Here is a 20625-nt window from a genome sequence, read left to right on the forward strand (position 1 = left end):
GGCAAGGCAGTGACTCACAGCGTTAACGGTCCTAGTTACTGTGGATGTAATATAGCCCAGCAGTAACGCACCACTACTCATAGGATGCTGTGATCTCCTATATGTAAAAGTGCTGAAATGGAGAAAGTCTCATTTTCCTTTCCTATAAAGTAGAAAGAAAGAAGAGATGATCTGTGTCTCATTCAAACTAAAAAGAAAGGATTCTCTCATCTACTTCATCTGTCACGACCCCATATTTAAAGAGTCATGCACATTTTACCGTGATAATTTACTGCTAACAGCCAAACTCTTTCTTTATTAGTTTAGCTAAGGACTTTACTTTTTTCTTTTTAAAGGCGTTTTGGAAAAACAAAACGTGTGTGGTCCACCTAATTCATTCTAGCAAGATGCAGTTATTCAATTTCTGCCCTTTTCTACCATGCAATTGAACTGAGTGAGGTCTGCAAAGCTCTTATGTAATTTTGGTGACACAAACAATGGTGTGATTCATCTTCTGCAGGGAGAGATGGAGAGCAGGGTTTCACCAGAACATCAAGATATGTTCTGCTCAATTACCCGCTTCCCATGGGCTCCACGCTGCCTCTCGTTTTATCTTTTAGTTAAGGCGCTTCTTTACTCGTATTTGTTTTTTTTAAAGCATCCTTAATAAACATGTTACTGCAGTAAATGCACGTTCTCGCTGTGCTGCTCTGTGTTTGCAGTCTAATAAGTAAATTAAAGGCCGGGCGCCTTTTAAGTATCACAAAGAAAGGCGGCCAGACTGTGATTTTATCCAAAGTCTTTTAGTTGAGCCATCCATTAAATTTGAGTAGTGTTTAGAATGGAGGGCTGCAGATAAAGCTACAGAGCAAATGGGCCTGAGCCAGCAGAGATGGAGTCAGAGACTCTGAAAGAGTATGGCTCTAAAGGTTATTTAAAATCCTCCTCTGACTCAGAGGAATGGAAAAGTCTTTTTCCCTTTATCCTGGCTTTTCCATTCACAGGGCGAAACAGTTTGCAGGTCATCGGTCTGGTTACTCCCCTACTGGAAAGCATCATAGGATGATCTGTGCAGCTGGCTGTAAACAAGGCTGCTCACAACTGAGCTGTTATGGAAATGGTAGATAAAAAGGAAGGCAATGATCCATGTGAAAGGGCTAAAATCTGGATTAACTGCAGAGGCTTTGTTTAGGTGCACTGTTTTTATGTCGAAAAGTTCACTGTATCCTGTGTTTATCCACTGCTTTATTTTATCAGCTTCAACGTTTACAAAAGCAGTCTAACTTTTACTTTCAAACTTATGTTGATGGCAGAGAATTACGAGAAGTTCCCATCTCTCTAGACTTGCGTTTCGACATGCCTCCAAACCACAGTCTAATTTTGTGTGTTAATGTTGACGCGAAATAGAGTGGTGCACGCTACTATAATTACGACATTATCTACCGTTTAAGTTAATTACCATCTGCACACTTGGTCTACAGAGAACACTTACAGGGATATCGGCTTAGAAAAAAAATCATTTCCTCCCAATCTTCCCCTTTTTCTTTGCTTTCTAATCATCTGCTCCTTGGCTGTGCTTCTATCCCGCTAAGGGATTGCCCCACAGTCTGTCCATCCTGTAAATCAAACAGTGACACTGCAGGCAGTGCACGCAGCCACATATGAAGCTTTTCAAAAGTTCAAGTAAGAATCTGCTTGGTTTATTCTACTCATCCTTTTGCTTGTTTCTTGACACCGGTCCAGCTAATTGGACTGATGCATGTGTCGTTTCTGCTGAAAATTACACCTGCTTTGCTTACAGTGATCATGAATTCACTTGTTATCAGAGTGTGTGAGAGGGGAAGTCGTAAATGTGTGTATTTGTCTGGATCTTTCATCTACACCTCAAGTATCCTTTCTGGAAGTAAGGGTGCTCCTCAGTATCATACTGTCTGGAGGCCTAATTGCCTGTCATTTCCAAGCCACTCATCTAGGCTGTAATTATGTTGAGAAGCTAAAGACGAGCTTCACCCACAGTAGCAGGGTAGTAACACTGCATGAGGCGCTAGCTGTGACTGGGGTGCTAGCTTGATCCAGGTGGGGGTGTCAGTATTGTGTGTTAGCGTTATTAGTCTGAAGGCTTATTTATCGCAGGGGCATTGAAGCTGAGTGGTGAGGCGGTCCATGTATGAACATGTGGTTTTTGGAGGCGGGGTGGGAGGGGGTTGCACATGGAATTACGCAGGCTTTCGGTGTATGGGCCAGTGTACACCTCCCTCTCAAACATCCATCATGAGGTTGCCTGTACAGACTCCTGGCTGTCAGTGTGACCCTGTTAGCCACTCCCAAGGACTGCACTGGTTCCTCCTCACTGCGTGGCTTCAGTTCAGTCCAGACAGGCCATTTCACCTCAATTACATACAGGCTTAGGTCTCAGGAAGTCCCTGACATGTGGCCTCGGGGCAGGAGTTTGTACTCTGTGTGTCTCGGCGATGGTGTTCTGTTTAGGACTGCTGCTTTTTAAATGTTACTATAGGTAGTTGTAAAACGTTGCAGAATTGGCCCTATCTGGCAGATATAAAGTGGTCAGGGACGGGTGTTTGGGCTGTTATATCAATGCAGGCCTTTAAGTGCATAGAACTGATGCAGTGTGGGATAAAGAGATGTGGATAAAAGCTTGCTATCACGCTGTGCTTATTAACCATCCAATTTACCTTTATGCTTGTGCACACACTTCCACACGAGCGGTATTTCTTAGAATACAAAGGTTTATATAACTAGTTAGTACCACAAACAAAAGTAAATCCTTTGAGACATCGTTACTCGCACTGTCACTGACATTCATTAGTATTCCTGCTGGTTCCGTTCAACAGCAACAGCAGCTTTTTTTGGCACTTTTCTTTTTTAGTTTTAGAGGGATGGGGAAAGCATTTCACCGAGGTCTTGAGATTTTACAGCAATAACTGACTGACTAATCTTTTTTTATACATGACAATTATAGCTTTCATTTCAAGCAGTCCTGGTTAGGGCTTATAGAGGATGCTGCTGGTAAAATCAAAAGTGCTGTGTAGTTACTTTGCTTCCTTGTCACAAGCACTTGCTCTAAAAAGAAGGGAAAAAGACTCCTCCTCTCTGTATGTCAAGTCTGTATGCAATTATGATTCTTGCATGACCCACATTCAGTGTGGTTGAGCCAGAGAGTGGGAACAGATGTTTGAAGAAGTCTAGCATGTGAGCACTTTCTCAATCACAAGAAGCACTTTCCATGCAGGAATCCCTTTTAACATCAGATTCAACGATTGTCTGCCTCTAATTTGGTAGTTTGGTTTTTTTAAGTCTTCTGATTTAACATGAAAATGTTCACAGGATGACTATAAAGAGGCGGTTGAATTGCATCTCAGTCATGCAAATACACAGCTTTTCTTTCCTCATAGGGTATCATCAAGTCCCATTCAGGGGGGAGAAAATGACCTTTTAATTGAAAGTAGTTAGCTCTTGTAAATATTAAGATACTCCCTGTACTCACACTATCAGTTTGGCATGATAACTGTCCCCATTGGCTTATTGATGTGGCGAGTATGTTGTGTAGATGCAGTCAGACACACACGTTGATTTGTTTTCCTTGTTGATGGCGGAAAGTAATTTTGAGGGGATATGCATTGGAATGCACTTTCATAATGAAACGGAGGGGCTCTTGTCCAAAGAGGCTAAAGATATTTAATGAAACTATGACCAAATCTGGACCACAAAACATGCAATGGTGTAGTGGCACAGTGCTGTACAGCGCATAGTACCTCACAGCATATAGCTTGCCTCCTAGCCCAAACACTGTGCTCCATGTCAGTGCATGCTGTGGCCTGGGGCCGAGCTAATGAGGAGGTCTGATGGGGAGATTGAGCTATCATCTCCACGCAGCTGCCTGAGGCGGCTGCAGGCCACACAACAAGGTTATCTGTCCATCTCTTGCCCTTGCGCCCCCTCTGGACGCTGGCCAGCCTGGTCCCTTGCCTGTCATGCATCAGCAGCCTCTCCAGGACAACCATGTCTTGGCGGCCGCTGTCATGGTGGGATGGGATGCAGGCATGGAGTCATGGGAAGAAGGAGCTATTCCTACAGAAAAAGCCTTTGTATAGGAGAAAATGAGCAGATTAGCGTTTAGGCTGAGGAGGAAAATGGAAATGTCTTTTTAAGGCTCTGATCCTCTTTCTGTTGAAACAGCCTTTTACAGTAATGTTTGGGGGGTTTGGGGGGATCCTTTCATGGCCTATAATCAGTCATGTAGCTGTAGTCACAGGGGGCACTAGGCAGGGGCAAGAGGGTCTGTAGTGGCAGTGGCTGACACACTGCTTCCACAGAGGAAGGAGAAAAGCCCTGTAAATCCCTCTGGTCTATAGCCCTGAGCCCTCCTCAGCTTCACCAGCCTATCAAAAGACCACGATCGCAGGGCTTTCACACACCACGCAGACACCACTTCCCTTTCTCTGCTGTCTCCGACACACCCTGTCTCCTTCCCAACATCTTTCTCTTTGTCCCGTGTCTGTCCGTCTTCCTCCCTGTCCGGTGGCTTAAGTAGATTCATCTCTGTTCCCTACTCGTTATGGTTCCTATGCAGTCTCTTTTGCTTGCGGAGATGACTTTTTTGTAAATATTTTTTTGCAACAGCTTTTATACAGTAATGGTTTGAGTGAAACAACCTATCAATTATGCCAGCACATTTGGGTAAACAAGGAGGTGAATAGATGCGATGTGCTGCTTCACTCGAAGAATTCAGCCTGGAGAAATAATCCACACAAGCTTGGAGGGCTGCTAAAATAGTTTTTAAATCTGTGGATTAGTTGTTTGATTATTATTTTATTTAGGATATTCATAGGGCTAAAGTGTCCATAGCAGGAATAACAAAATCTAAACTTCAACCATTTTCCAAACTACTAGTTTGACATGATTTTCTTCTGTCTGCAGGCAAATCCTGTGCTTGGTCTGTGTTTAGCTTGAAATGGATAAATGTACTTTTCCCAACAAAATAGTGAAACTGAAGCAAAGTGTGTATTCATTTTAACGCTCATTGGAACTTTTGGAAGAGAAGTGCTGTTTTTTTCCAAATATGTTTTGCTATTTAATGAGTTTACCGTTGCTGAACCCTTTTGTAGTCATGTCTGTGTGCATGATACTCAAACATGAATTTTGGGTCATTTGCACACGATCCTTGTCAGTATCTTGATTGTACCATGCAGAGAAAGACAGAGGTATTAGATACACAAAACCTACAATACAGTTCAGTTGTGGCATTGTATTTATTGTACTGTTTCATTACAATTGGGTAAAAACTAGCACACACGTCTGCTCCCAGTGGATTTCTCCTCAGTAGGGTTTGCCATAGTCATGTGCTCATTTTGTATGCCGCTGCAAAGTGTGTGACTCCAGAGTGGGGAGAGTCCATCAGTGGGCAGGCCTGCCTGTCACCCTGCGTGACATTTTAATTCGAGCTGACAGCAGACTGTATGGGAGTCAGTCAGGGGCTGCTATGGAACCCAGAGAGCAGGAAGAAACGCGGGCTTTTATGAGCAGAACAAAAGATCGACAGGGGATCTAAATTTAAGGTAATTGCATAACTACTGAGGATGGGGGATGGTTGGATCTGAAGCCTGAGGTGTAGGAGGGAAGCGCACATTAGGAAAGACCGTCTTTCACTGGTGTCCATCAGTAAAACCTTAGTGGAACCCACGACATACAAGGGATAGCTGTGCTTATTTTTGAAGGTGATGCATTATCTAAAGTGTGCACTGTGCTCTTGGCAAAGACTGCACACTGCAATAGAAATGCCGTGACAGTTAAACGAGTTTGGCATTGCAACTCAGTTTGTTTTACGATGAATCTCAGATAATTTTTTTCACATGTGATACGTCGAGAATGAAAGAAGTAAGTCACGGAGAACAGTTAACAATAAAGATCCCGGAGGCCGCTGTGAGGTTATGCTTATATCACTGTTAAATGATCCTGATGTTTAGTGCAGCGATGTAATGATCCTCATTCTGCTCGCTAATAGGTGTGGGAGTTGTAATTTTCCCTTTTTCTGCCTCAGTAAAGAATCTCTGCAATCTCAGAGTGAGGTGGCTTAATAATGCTAAAGAGTAAAAATGTCAGTAAAATTAATAAAATGTAAATGACAGCTGCAGAACTGGTCTCATAGAATTAAGTGAGGTATTTCTTTCTGTACGTTGACAGCAAAGATGGGGTTTTTTTGGCGGGGGGGGGGGGGGGGGGGGGTTGGTTATGTGGGATAACAAAAGCATGAGGGACTTAATCCAGACAAATAAATTGTCGGTTAATATTCTTTTTTTTTTTTTTTTTTTTTTTAAAGAAAAAAGTCGGGCTTGACCTCACCAACAAGCAAACAGAACAATCAACAGTCCCTTGCTCTGAGCTGTGTTGTGATTGAAACTGATGGAAAGTTGGCAACCATAAGACACAGTGATGTGCATAACCGTGAAAATAGCTGCTGTGGAGAGCAGTAAATAAATGATGCTGTGAGAATGTGAATAAAGTGGAATATAAACTGCAGGATCAAATGCAAGGTAAGGCCGGAGATACGGTAAAGTTGTTTTGTTATGTGCGACCTCCTGGCAGTCAATGAATAAATTAACTAAGACCTGGGGCTCAACGTAGAAGTTTCTCTGTGTTCCTGTTTTGTTTTCACAATCGCTGCCGGGAAGCTTTTCATGAAACTCCTCGCCTTCTTATATGTGAACGCTTGAAATGATGAATCAGGTGAGGACTGTTGGAAAGGCTGTCAGCTGTGTACACCACTGCTATTCAGCCAACGCCTATACAGTCCTGGGTTCAACCCAAATTAACAAGGACATTGTTACGACAAGTTACGTTACTCCGACTCAGTGCGTCAGCGGCATTCTCGCTGCTGGAAACACTTCAGAGACGTATTGCATGTGTGAAAATTGAGCACGGGCAAAGGAAATACCCAACCACTACAGACTTTAACACTGGTTATTGTAAGAGTAATAAACCATAAAGAAGAAATGAGCCCAACTCTTTACATACTAACAACATGGATTTAGTGATCTTATAACACAGAAACGGCACTTCTGACTTGTTTACACCTTTGCATCAGTGACACCACATAAGTCTGTAAAAGCTGGGTGCAAATGAAAGTTCATCTTGTTTGACATCATTTCAGTTCTGGGCTCGAGCAGTGAAGACGTCTCCTATGTTTGGTTTTCTCCTGTCATGGAGCACTTATTTTTTAATCTGTTACAAATTGCATTTCATTCTCATCGTTATTATTGTCATAGGATTTGTTTGAAAATTGTATTATTTTTAAAGACAATGCAGAGTCAAAACCATCTGTGAGAACCAGTCAGCGTAATCGGCTTCGAAAGGTCACTAACAATTAGTCATGCCTGGGAAACCAGATTTGAGATTAGAAACCATTCAAACTGAACAGTAGATAGAATTAGTCACTGAAAGCACCGTGTAGGCCGTGTAATACTTTGAAGTACTTCAAACCAGAATGGGATCGATCCAAATACCCCTTTTGTTCATATAATTTATATTTTGTCATTGTACAGTTTAAGTACAATAGATTATTTGATACAAGAAGAAGAAATTCAGCTGTTACAAACTGGCAAAAGCAAACCGCTAAGAAACGCCACCTGCTGTTGTCTTACTTCAAGGATTCAGCAGCTGCAGAAATAAAGATATTTAATGATAATGTTAAAGCAGCCCACTGATGAGATGTTTTACCTGCTACCTGGTTTACCTGGTCTAAGCAAAAAATGCTCACCAAAAGCTGCAGAGCTGTATTAAAACGTCTTATTTCCCCTTCAGCTTTGCAAAGTAATAGAAAAAGGCTACTTCCAGTAAAATACACTGCCAACAATTTCCCAAACTGGAGCAGCCGGTACAGGGTTCATGTCTATTGTCCCCCACAAGTTATTTAATCCTCCATATTGTCTTTTCTATTTAGCTTTCTGCTGCTGGTCGTTATTCAGCTCCTGCCAATGTATTACTGTGTTATGAAACACAAAGTAGTCAGTCTTTTTGATTGTTAGCAGTTGTTAGTGTGTTTTCCAAAAAGTTCTGCTGCTTGCTGCCCTGTCAGCAGAAGTAGAGATGTGTGTAGAAGAAGAGCCTGTTGTGGGTGTGATGGAAAGCAGAGATCAATCTTTTTAGTCTCTCGGTGGCCGTAGAGCACAGAAATCCAATTCCTGGTTTACTTTGATTAGCGAGTGTGTGAGTTTACCTGTCTGCTCAGTCGTCAGCAGATCACATTTCAAGAAAAAAGCTCCCTCGACACACAGTTGCAAAGATGCATGTTTCTGCTGTTGGTATAATTCAGATGTCTTGCACTCCGACTCGTCTTTTATACTCCCCCAAGAACTGACGACAAATGCTAAATCCTTGGCAGGGTTTCTTTTCCAGTGTACATGGCAGATTATTCCTGGTACTGTCGTTTATGTAAAAATCCCCACATTGGCAGTGTGTTGCATGTAAATCAGGCTGGCTTAGAGGCCAAGGCTGTAGGAGGGCTGCTAATATGCTAGCATCCCCCATACGGGAGAGCTACTCTCCTCCCTAAGCCAGATGTATGAGAAGCTAATTCTAAGTTTGAATGTGGCACATTTTCCACGCAGGCTGCTGATGTGGGATCGTTATGGAAGCTCGTGTCACTTTAAGGCACTTGTTTTAACAGAGTTAAATGTGATGTTCAGTGTGTGGTTACTAATCTCTCTTGGATGGATCAGGGAGCCTCAGAAGGAATGCTAGTGGTTTTCATCAGGGAATGCCACCATGCAGGCAAATATTCTTTCTCCCACATGTATGTTATGGCTTGTCTTGGGCATTAAGAGACGTGTAACTTTCTTTTAAGACTCAAACGATATGCATTATACAAAGATATAACACAGCAAGTTTTTAAAAACTATGTTTTCATTCCCCTGCATTTGCTTTGCTGGGTTTACAATCAGGAAAGCTGCAACTAGTGTCAGATAAACTGCAGTTTGGCTGCATCAGCTGGTTAATATTCAGAAAACTGAGAATTTGTGTATGCGAACATCTGAAGCAGGTTTGCTGCTCGGGCTATGTGCATATTCAGATAGCGTCCTCTGAAAACGTATCCCAGCACAACATGTATTCTGCAGAACTCTGCAGATCGTTTCCTGTGAAGGAGGTGAACTTTATTTGTTCTGCTTCAAGTGTTTTTCTAAAATGGGTCAGCAGATGTTAGAAAGAAAGAAAGAGGGAGAGGTGGAGGAGGAGGAAGAAGAAGAAGAAAAACAGCCAAGGCAAACTGTTTACTCTGCAGTGTGGGCCGAGAGGAAAGCTAGAGAGAGAAGAAGAGTGGGAAAGATCGAGGGAAGAGACGCTGCCTCTACTGTATGTTTTGGTCTTTTTTTTTTTAACTCAGCATTTTCTAGGCCAGAGGACATTATGGCCCCTGTCCTCTGCACTCCTTAAGATTCAGTATTTATCAGTGTTTTCTTTTAAAAATTTCCTTCAGTGTCTGCCAAGTGATCTTATGCTGCAAACTCTCTTTTAATATGTGAGCGCATTAAAGGTAACCGCATGTTTGCATGTGCTGTGTATCACTTGTGCTGTAACACATGCAGGAAGCCTTTAGTGTCAAATTTGCACCTTAGAAAAACAAAACACACACTGTGCACCAATCGTGCAACTTGTTGCCTACAGCAGCAAATCTAAAAGCAAAACAAAGTCATTATGGCCTGTAAATACAGGCAGCAAAAATAACTTTAGGCCCTTTTTATAAAGCTAAATGTTTAATTCTCTGATAATAGAAGTGACCTAAACCAACTGGAACTCAGTCAACCATAGTAAGTAATGTGAGCCATTTAGAGTAAAAGATAAAACATTTTTATCTGCAAATGTTTATTAATGTTAGCCTTATCTCTTTAATTTTAGCCCTTCTATGTAGCCAGCGACTGCTGCACCCCTTTTCTGAATTCTGCCTCTCTGGCACACTGGTGATACTATTTTAAAACTCTATTATTAGTATATAAAGCCCAGAATAGTTTTAATATATGTTGTTGTTTTATGATGGCTCTATTGTGCAGTGGTTTACACATTTGCCTGACAAGCAAAAATATTGCTGGTTGTGTCCCAACAGGAGACACAAATAGGGATTGGAACTGAAAACCGGTGTTGGAGCTTATCAATTCCTTTATCAGTGTCCGCAGGTGCTGGCAATGCACACTGATTGCAAATCAACAGTATTGCTACATGCATGTCTAGTGTTATCAGAAAAAGGGGGTCACAGCAGAGAGGATGAAGCGATCCAAAGCATTGCTTCATGCAGAAACATGATAACGACTTATTTGTAATGTCTTTAACATCATTATTGAGGTGGGAACGCCAGAAACATGCTGAAACATCTCCTGCAACACAGGATTCACTTGCTCAAGTGTCATGCATTTGATGCGATATGGATGAGCACCACAAGTGCTACCAGCCGAGCAGCTCGTCTGTACAGATGCTTAACATGATTTTAGTTGACTTCAAATAAAGCTTTCAATAAATGACATTCTTTCATTTCTTCATCTAGCATTAAGCGATAGTCTGTTTGGGATTAAATAATAAATAAATAAATGATAAAGTAGTTGTACTGCACTGGAAATCTGCAGGCATACTTGTTTTCTCATATGAAACTGGGTCAAGAATCAATAAGGGAATTGGATCGATTAGCAAATTCAATAATGGAATTGGTATCAATAAAACCTCATCAATCCCCATCCCTAGACACAATTCCCTTTGGGGAATCTTTCACCTGTGATGATCTTAAAGGTCGCGGATTTAACTATAAGGGTTTTGTCCATATAATACTAGGAAATAATAAGCCAGGACCTCACCAGAGTAGTATGCAAAACTAATGGACAACCGAGGAAAATCTCTGTACAGTTTCTCTTTGCACATGACAGCCTCCTCAATAAATGTTATAAAATTAAGCAACATTAGAAGAGTTCTTTAATGAGTCATAAAGAAATGTAATTCTTTTGATGCCAGGAATTCACTTTTAAGTATGTAAAATGCGTTTAATAGTTTTATGAAGCCTCATTAAGCTCAGTTGGGAATTTACGATGTGTTTTTGTTTTTGTTGTTGTTGGGGTTTTTTTTTTTTTTTGGGGGGGGGGGGGGGGGGAGGTTAGATGCATGCATTATTCTGCTTCATCTTTGAGTTTTACTGCCTTAAAATATTGCCTTATACATCTGCTTTTACTTAAAAAATCTTTTGCATGTTTTCCAGGCACACACAACAAAGTGAACCAGTGTCCTGTCAATAAATATCCATGCCTGGATGTGGAAGTTTGTCTCCATGCAAGCAGATTTTGTAATGGAGTCGTTGATTGCACTGACGGCTGGGATGAGGGGCCTCACTGCAGAGGTAGGAAACAAAGTGACACACACACACACACACACACACCCCTTCTCCTCTGTCATACGGACACTTTTGCCCTTTGTTGTGGGTCAAAATTAACCAGACAGTTTCTGTTATAAACAAAATGTTCTTGTCTTTCCATCCCAAACCATCATTTTTATCGAGTCATCCCCTCTGTTGGGCCATTTAATGAGTTGGCCTGTCCTAGCTTGTGCAATTACTATGGAATTTCTCTTTCAAGGGAAAAAAAAGTCATTAATTTATCAATCAGCTCTGCTATGAGGCTGTTTCCCCCAATCCTAGCTGGAATAATAAGCATTCAGACCAGATGCAGCTGAGAAAAATCCCATCACATCCTCCCCTATTAATTAGAGACAACAGAAGAATGAGTGATGGAACATATTGAGTCCATAGTGTATTTCTTTGTTGCAGCTGACAAAAGAGCAAACACTGGCTGCCTTTTGAGAGCTGACTCAGTATTCTGCAAGGTAGTGCTCAGATATCCTGTAACTGTCTGAAGTTTGTCTTTGTCACATCTGCCAAGAAGGATAGAATCAGAATACTTTATTGATCCCTGGGGGAAATTATTTTTTTGTTACAGTGCTCCATTATAAACAACAGTGTTTGTTTGTTTTGTTTTGGGTTTTTTTTTGGTTGGGGTGGGGGGGAGGTTGTTTGTGTGTCAGCTGAATTATTTGGAGACTAAGAAACTTGTTAGTGAATCAGAGCGATAATAAAGGATCTGGATCAAGGATGTGGATCGCAGCAGTTTATATTCACTATTCGGTTATACAGGCAGCCTGTCAACAGACATGCCAATTCAATTCAGTTTTATTGATATAGCGCCAAATCACAAGGTGCTTTATATTGTAAGGTAAAGACCCTGCAATAATACAGGCAGACAAACTTTAACCACTCCTCTTTAAACTATCTATACACCATTTGCAATGACATTGCAGTAGAAAAGCTCCCAAAGGGGCCCCACAGGGGGGTGTGCAAGGCACAGCAGCTGTTTGGAGAGAGTGGGGCAGAGTTCTAATATGCATTATTATGAGCTGATATTTGATGTAAACTCTTAGTTCAAGTACTCTCTTTGCAGAAGTGCAGAAGAGTATTGGCCTTGACAGAGGTCTGACTCAACGCTGGGACATCTGCGTTCGTAATTTTGTGCCTCTCCTTTTCCATTGTCCTGCTCTTTTCCTGGAATATGAAATTACTAAATCTAAATCAGATATTTACCATCAACAGTAAAGTTTCAGAGTATCAGAGACCTGGATCAAGGGTGAGTCTGCTGAGCTCTCAAACATTGGCTAATCTTTTGCCATTTAAAAAAACATATTAACCAAAGCGTCTGATGTCTGTTCCACTATCAGCAACACAGAGATCTGATCTCTTTATCATTTATTGGCTTTATCTTTGTATCAGTTTACAGCTTTAGGCATTTGATGCAAGGTTCTATCTCTATTTTCGGTTTGCTTCCTTCCATGTGCTCAAAGAGTAATCGTGAACCACGCTGTATCAATATTAATCCTCCACACTGAGTTGAGTCATTACAAAAAAAAGTTTGTGTGATTAGTTGAGACCAGAAGAAAACGAGATGTGTTGAACCACAGTGTGGGTGAAAGTGTTAGTAACCCACACAGCGGTCATCACTGCTACACAAGCCTTTTATGCAACGCGGTGATGATGTCATCCCGTTACAACGTGCACTGCCCTGAGGACACAGGTCCAGCTGTTTTCAGTAAGGCAGCGCTCTACGCACACAAGTACTTAAACACACCGGCATGTGTGTGTGCCTGTAATGCATACATGCATGCCCTCACATGTGCACACAAATATACACTTACAAAGTCACATTCTTACTCATGCAACCAAACACATGAGCTGTGTGTCCAGAACTTTTGGCATTTGTGAGACCGCCTCATTTCAGGGAAAAGGCTTTCACAAGCTTCGTAGTGTTTGCTCGTACAAACTGCCAGGTTGTGCAAGTATACCTGGCCACTGATATTTGAAAGCACACTTTGTCATTCAGCGTTTCTGAGTAATTCTGTCAAAGTTGTTGACAAGCGGTTAGAAAGGGGAATGCTGCACGGTATTTCAAGCTTTCTAAAATAGGTTTTCTGTTTTTTCACAGTGTGCGGAAAGCCTTGGGGTTAAGTAGCTCGCTTTATGTACTGGAGTGATAAAAGGGAATCAACATTAGTGCTTTGATGGGATGTGAATCAGACAGTTAATTTGACACCTGACTGTATGCAAACATTTATAATTATCAGTGAAATTATTACACAAATGCATGAATATACTCTAATGTTGGTCACCTTTAAGTTTGATCTTGCGTGATTATACTAGTTGGAGCAAATTAGAAAAAGATGATATCATCCAGCTTTATATACTGGTCATCCCATATTAAATCTAGGAACAAAAGTAGGTTGTCAAAAAGGAGGGTAGTTGTTAAATTGATATTATTAAACTGCATAAATGTCTAATAAGATAATAAAGTAATTGTGATCATATCGTCTGATAAAGTCTGTGGCCGGAGTCTTCACTACATGGGCACACAGGTTTATAGATTTTGGACAAGGACACACAATTTGAAAAATGCCCTTTGAAGTAAAGCAGTCAAGACATCTCAACTTTAATTCAGGATGTTTAACAGAATATTGTTCAGAAAATGTTGGACTTACTTATCCAAGCTCAAAAGGAACCGGAGCATTGACTAATAAGTATGTTCATGGCCAGTTGTATCCAGTGTCCTCGCTATTTCATATATTAAAAACATAAAAGTTTATGGGCTGGCCAGAGGGGCCGATGGCGCGATATGGCAGCCTCGCTTCTGTCAGTCTGCCCCAGGGCAGCTGTGGCTACACCTGTAGCTGCCTCCACCAGTGTGTGAATGTGAGAGTGAATGAATAGTGGTATTGTAAAGCGCTTTGGGTGCCTTGAAAAGCGCTATATAAATCCAATCCATTATTATTATTATTAAAAGATCTGGAGTTGGTTCCAAGTGTTTCTAGCTGTTCATTGGACCTCTTAATGTGCAGGTATTTAATGCAAAGGAGGCCATCCATATTTTTGAGTGGTCAGAAAATAACTGCAACTTCCAAAAGTTAATTATGACATTATTTTGTCAAACCTCTTGAAGACTACACTTCAGTCATTGTACAGTTTGCTTCATTTTGAATCTGCTGTGGTGGCCTACAGAAGCAAAAATATGAACACTGTGTCATTGTGACATGAATGTATACAATGAGTCTGCAAAGCCATGGATGTAAACTGAAGCTTCACTAGCGAACTGAAGCATACAACCTCAAGATAGTAGTTCTAGTTTATTGTTAATATTGCAGATAAATGCGATGTATAATATTTTTATGGCCATGGGTCCCTGTGCCTTGCTCAGGACAAGAGCATTTGAAAAGTTACCATGTGGCTTTGCGAGAGTTCAAACCAAGTAAATGAAACCTGTTTAATCAAATAGACTGTTGGCAGTTATGAAGTCCTTCTGTCGTATAGGTGGTTGATTTGCAGGCCTGCGTTTCTCTTTTCTTTGAGGGTGAGGAAGCCTCTCTTTCAAGACGCAACTTTAGACCTGCCTCTTAGATGTGAATGATTGACAAGGCAAGAAAAAATGGGGTCATGGCAGTGTTATTGAGTCTCCCCCCCCCCCCCCCCCCTCCCCCCTCTTTCAAGGCACCCCACTGGAACCCTGATTATTGTAGTGAGCTATCGCTGTTGTTTATGCAGAGCTTTAATTGTCCTTCACGTTCCATTGTGTAACTGTGCAATGACAATCGGTCATCGGACTTCAATCGGACTTGAAGCTGCCTGTGGAAATACTACATTATAAGCTTCATTCATGAGTGGGTCTTGACCTAAATTGGTTTATGGGCTGCAGTTAAAAGTGAAGGCTCTACAGTGCTGTAATCTAATCATAAATGATCATTGGCTGAAGATAAAGGAAATTGCATGTATTGAATTTATTTAGCAAGTTGTGCTGCTGCCATGCACGGGAATGTGCTACAGCAGGTGTACTTTGTGAGTCGTTGTACATTTGTGTTTGAGTATTTGTGCAAGTTTAAATTTAGACATGTGGGCAGCATACTGCCACTGTTTGGGAATAAGCTAGCTACTGTTTGCTCATTACTCAAGCTGCACTATGTGTGTTTGCAAATGGTTACTTTGCCCTATTTGATTATCAAGCCTGCAAACAACTGGCAGGAGATACATTGTATGCTCACTGACATATAGCTTTATAGTAATGTTAGCTTTTGCCATCAGCTACTACAATATAAAGTGTGTGATAGAATCCACAATTGTAATGCTCACAGTCACAAAGTAGTTTAAGGGAATGAAGCGTCTTAACTCGAGATACAATAACATCATATTTAATGTGAACTGCTAAAACATGTAAGGTGCACATATAGACCATTTTTAAAAAGAAATCTTCAGATTGCCAGAACTTTTTTTTTTTTTTTTCTTTTTTTTTTTACAAAACATGGGGCCAAAAAACGTGAACGTGACATCATTTAATGACACAACGTAGGATAATGTGAGGCTTCCGTCTGTGGCATGTAGAAGGCAAAAGCATGTGTAAACCTGTCTGCAGACAGTGAGAGCGCAAAGAATGTCCTGTGAAACGCCTTTCTTTAAAATGTCACACGCTGAAATCGCCTCTTTATACAGTTATGATATCATGTATAGAAATAAAGGCTTTTTTTTATAAAATAAAGCTGATTCATTTTCAAGCCACTTGGTGGATAGATTATGATAAATTGTCTTTTGCTGACATTCATTAAGTCACTCATTTGTTTTTTAACTGTATGAACTCAACACCAAAATGTGTTTGTCTCATTCAGCCTGTGTCACTGCTGTAGCCAGCCTGTCAGCATCATGATTGGGTTTTAGAGGAAAATGCCAACTTTCATAAATTTCCTCACGGGCTGAGGAAATGAGTCCAAGGACAGTTCTTCCCTTCTTTCCATCTCCGCCCTCTCTCCTATTATTATTCATCATATTCATGCTATTGTGTCGTGCTAATCACACCATTTACTCGTGTGTGTGTGTGTGTGTGTGTGTGTGTGTGTGTGTGTGTGTGTGTGTGTGTGTGTTAATTGAAGGCAGGCCCTAATTTAGCACAAATAGTCAGAATACACATATTGGTGGGATTTTACTGAAACCTCAGAGTTCAAGTAGCAACCTTTTCTGTCGTTACTATACATGAATCCTATTTTCACTGATGCCTTGAGTGTTTACATGAATTTTAAGACATTCAAACTAAATTTGTTGTTTAAAAACTCTTTAGCCTGCTAGTCCTCACATCAGATGTCTCCCTTCTTCCACATAGAGGTCTATAGTGAAATTGAGGGTTGCCATCCTTGCAGTAACAGGATCAATGACTCTGGCGTGCTGGTTTAAGACTGAAGGTCTCCAGTGTGTCACTGTGTGATTTGTTTGCTTCGTTCATTAGCTCTGGTCAAACGTCTGACATACAGCTGTTGTTTGTTTGCTTAGAGCTGGAACGTTCTAACCTCATCCTCGAGTCCTGTATGTGCAGTTTACACCTCCAGCCTCTCCTCTCCCTTCACTTTCTTGTTTTTCTTTTCTTTTTTAATTGTTTCTTCAGTTCTTTCTCCATTCATCTGTTCTCCTCTGAGGTTGGATCAAGTACGTTTTTCATGTTCACATCCCAGAATCTTTTTTTTTTTTTTTTAACTGTGACTAAGGTAAAATATTACATTTGTTCAGCGATACATTAGCCTTAATTTTAACATGAATTCGCTCTCCATTTAAATCCAGAACCTACTTTGACCAAACTCTGTCAAATGTATGAAAACCAAATCATCCTTTTTAATTCATAGGACCGTTATTATAACGGATCGTTACAGATTCCACTTAATAATTTTTCATTTGTTGGATTTTTATGACTAGCGTTTATGGTATATAACAGAATAGTCCTTAATATTAGAATATTCCTTAATATAATATATAATATTTAAGTATAATGTCACTTTGTTTCACCCAGCCTTTGCTAAATGGAATCCATGAACCTGGGCTGTGATAAACATGCTGGGTATTTTAGCTCTCTGCTTGCCTGTGGTCTCTCACAGCGTGAGCGTTGCTGAGTGGATTCGATATGGGCCACAATGTTTGCTGGAGACTCTTCCTTTCAACGGAGCCACAACAAAAGAGTCATTATTGCCTAAAGTGCCACAGGCTTTATATAATAAGGGTCCTTCAATAGGTCCAGTCTCCACTCTTCACAGCCGTGCCACGACTAGCTGCAGTACACATAGTGTATGAACGATTACATTGTTTTTGTTGGAGGTTGGGCTAAATGTCTTTGTGCTGCTAGAAGCCTCCTTTTTTACTTATCTTTTCTATTTTTGGGGGAAATTTGCTTTGACCTTAAGTTTTGTTTTTTCTATGCTCTCTCTCCTCGGTCCTGCTGTTCATATTGATATGAGGTTAGAAGATGAAGTCTTATCTAGCTAATAATCAGTCCTAAAACCAATTTTAAAAAAGAATTGACTTGTTAATCTGGTAATTGAGCAGCAAAATAAGTAATGACTTAAAGTGGTTGAAAGTTCCTTTACAAAAATGTTTGTTTTAATGCAAATAGTTGTATGGTGAACACTGATTCATCTGTGTACTTTACTTTGGAATATGAAACGATTTATATGCGTGTCTCTGCTGAGGGAGCTTTGGAAATCCTCACTGAATGAGGAAAAAGTCACCTTAAAGCACCATGACAAACAGTACATACTGTTTTAATGTATTTAGACTCATGAGCAGTGTCATGTGACAAGAATCTATCACAGCCACACAACCCTATTTATGCTCTTGGCCCGACACACACCTCTGCATGCTCATGCACAACCTACAGAGGCCATGAGGATGTGCGGATTCCCCTCTTTCATTTCATGCCAAAAGGATGTGACCGTGAGTTTCCTCTGAGGCTGGAAAAGAAGAAGCTCTCTAATGTGTGCACATTCGAATCACCGCGTCTGTCACATGCACAGATGAATACACACACTTAACCACAGTCCTTTTGTCTCATACACACATTCACATGCACTCGCAGTCTTGCAGTCCTGTAAGACAGGATAGGATTGGACACGATAGCATGCCTCTGTAAAGATTGCCCTGGGATCATCCCTGCTATCCTTAATAGTATTCATGTTTCAGCAGTATTTAACACGCTCTATGTTGCTCTGTTTTCCCTGGTTTAGCAAACGCACCAGACTGTGCCTCCCATGGGTGCGAGATTGGCTGTGCAGTGACTCATGATGGGCCTCGTTGCTACTGTGGAGATGGTTACGAGGTTGCTGCAGATGGAAAGAAATGTAAAGGTGGGTGGTGATTTGGCAAATTCATTTTAGTTTGGCCTAAGACAAACAAAAAGTAACCATCTGGTTGCTGACTGCAGGGGACAGCATGTAGAGGTGATTCAACCAGCCTTTGGAAGAGAAGGGAACACTATCTTAAAGTTTCATCATTTACTGTGTGTGTTAATGCGCTTTTGTGTTTCTTTGTGTAGATTTCAATGAGTGTGGTGTGTATGGAACATGCAGTCAGACATGCACAAACACTGAAGGCAGCTACACCTGCAGCTGTGTGGAGGGCTATCTCCTGCAGCCAGACAACCGCTCCTGCAAAGCCAAAAATGGTGAGGGGGTGGACAGGAATCGACAGAGCCCAATGATTATAGTTCACGCTGAACCAGGAAATGGATGGCCAAAACATTATGCAGGAGATCATATTCCTTCCTAATATTTTCTCTCCTCTACTTAAAAATTTGTTAACCTCACCCAGAGCCTGTGGATCGTCTGCCTGTTCTGTTGATCGCCAACCTTAACAACATCCGATGCACCTCCCTGAGTGGCTCCGCGACCCGGGTTCCTTCCATCGCCACCAAACAGACCATGGCTATGGACTTCATCTATGCGGAGGAGACTGTTTGCTGGATAGATGTGGGTGATACCCCCGCTGCCACCCAGCTTAAGTGTGCCAGCATCCAAGACCTGAAGTCTGTCAGTAACAACCGCACCATCAACATCTCTCTCAGCTTGCACCGTGAGTAGAAGTTTACAGACAGTTGTTGACATAGTTTATATTTTCCTGTTTTCTTTAAAAGTGGTCAGCTGTGGGTTTGCTAGCTCAAACTCTACTGTAAGCTTGTCTCCCAAAAGCAGCTCAAACCAACTTGAAAGTGCCAAGAAGAAATGCTGAGGCCAACTTTATTTTTCAAAAGATTTTTTTTCCTCTAAAGAACAGGGGCACCCTGACACACCACTAAACTATCCCATAGAAGCAATGTGTGTGTAGCAGACTTACAGTTATATAATACATACAAGGCTTCCAGCATGCCTTTAGTTATTCATTTGCATACTTCTTGACAGGTAAAAGCAACCTGCTGGGAAGTTTGATTCATGCACTGACTGTGCGGAGCTTTTCAGAAGCCTGGAAAAGTATTTTTCCGCTGCTTTTGTTTGACCCATGCTAGTATGATCAGACACTGGTCTCTTATGTGATGGTATTTGGCACTAGGGTTTGCCAGACAAAAGTGCTCTCTGCCTTTTTCTAAGTCTTTCCCAGGACTGTACATTTTGTCCTCTGAGATGTGGTGGATAGGCAGCACATCTGTTTTGTGAAGGTAGCATTGTCATTGTGCATTGTCTGAACTCACAGGCTCCGAGTAACAACCAGATGCACACAAATGGATGTGCACAGTATATGATTACTTCCTATTGAGAGACTTACTCATATAATGCTGAAATGAATTATCTGTGATTGCAAGCCTGCCAAGGTCTGTTTTTATTCACCTGGCTGACAGAGCCGTTACTCTCTAAGAATGGGGGCAGAATTTGCAGACAAAACACAAAAAGCAAGGGCATGGTTTGCATGCTCGTAAACACATACATGCATGTGAGAAGTTTTCCCTTGAGAACCTGGCCCCAGGCGAAGAACAGCAGACAGGAAGAAAACAAGTGGAGTATCTGGGGTGTGTAGACCCTGAAGTGTGGGACACAAAACCTGTGTCATGATTGAAAGTGCCTTGGCTCATATCCACTTCAAATGAAGCTTGTGTAATAGTCGTCACTGTTGACAGCCGGGGCAGAGGCTAGAAGCTTTAGAAACTCTGGGGTTTTTCCAGTCTATTGATTCAGTCATGAGTCCCTCATATCCCGTCTCTCCCTTATTGTGTTGGCTTTTTGCTGTTGCTTTTTGGTCCAGTGCTCTTTTGAACCGCGTCTTCTTGAAAGCACAGC

General features: G+C 41.3%; 1 protein-coding gene across 2 annotated transcripts in view; it reads left to right on the forward strand.

Moving 5' to 3' along the window:
* Positions 1-20625, forward strand: part of lrp1ab (low density lipoprotein receptor-related protein 1Ab) — an 80979-nt gene that overhangs the window by 12543 nt on the left and 47811 nt on the right. For both annotated transcript variants that reach the window (XM_076878425.1, XM_014408789.4), the window contains exons 3-6: positions 11228-11365; positions 18586-18705; positions 18894-19022; positions 19169-19429. In XM_076878425.1, coding sequence (XP_076734540.1) covers positions 11228-11365; positions 18586-18705; positions 18894-19022; positions 19169-19429 — 648 coding nt within the window. The remainder of the gene's footprint in view (positions 1-11227; positions 11366-18585; positions 18706-18893; positions 19023-19168; positions 19430-20625) is intronic.

The sequence above is a fragment of the Maylandia zebra genome, linkage group LG20 (assembly GCF_041146795.1).
Source record: "Maylandia zebra isolate NMK-2024a linkage group LG20, Mzebra_GT3a, whole genome shotgun sequence".
Lineage (NCBI taxonomy): Eukaryota > Metazoa > Chordata > Actinopteri > Cichliformes > Cichlidae > Maylandia > Maylandia zebra.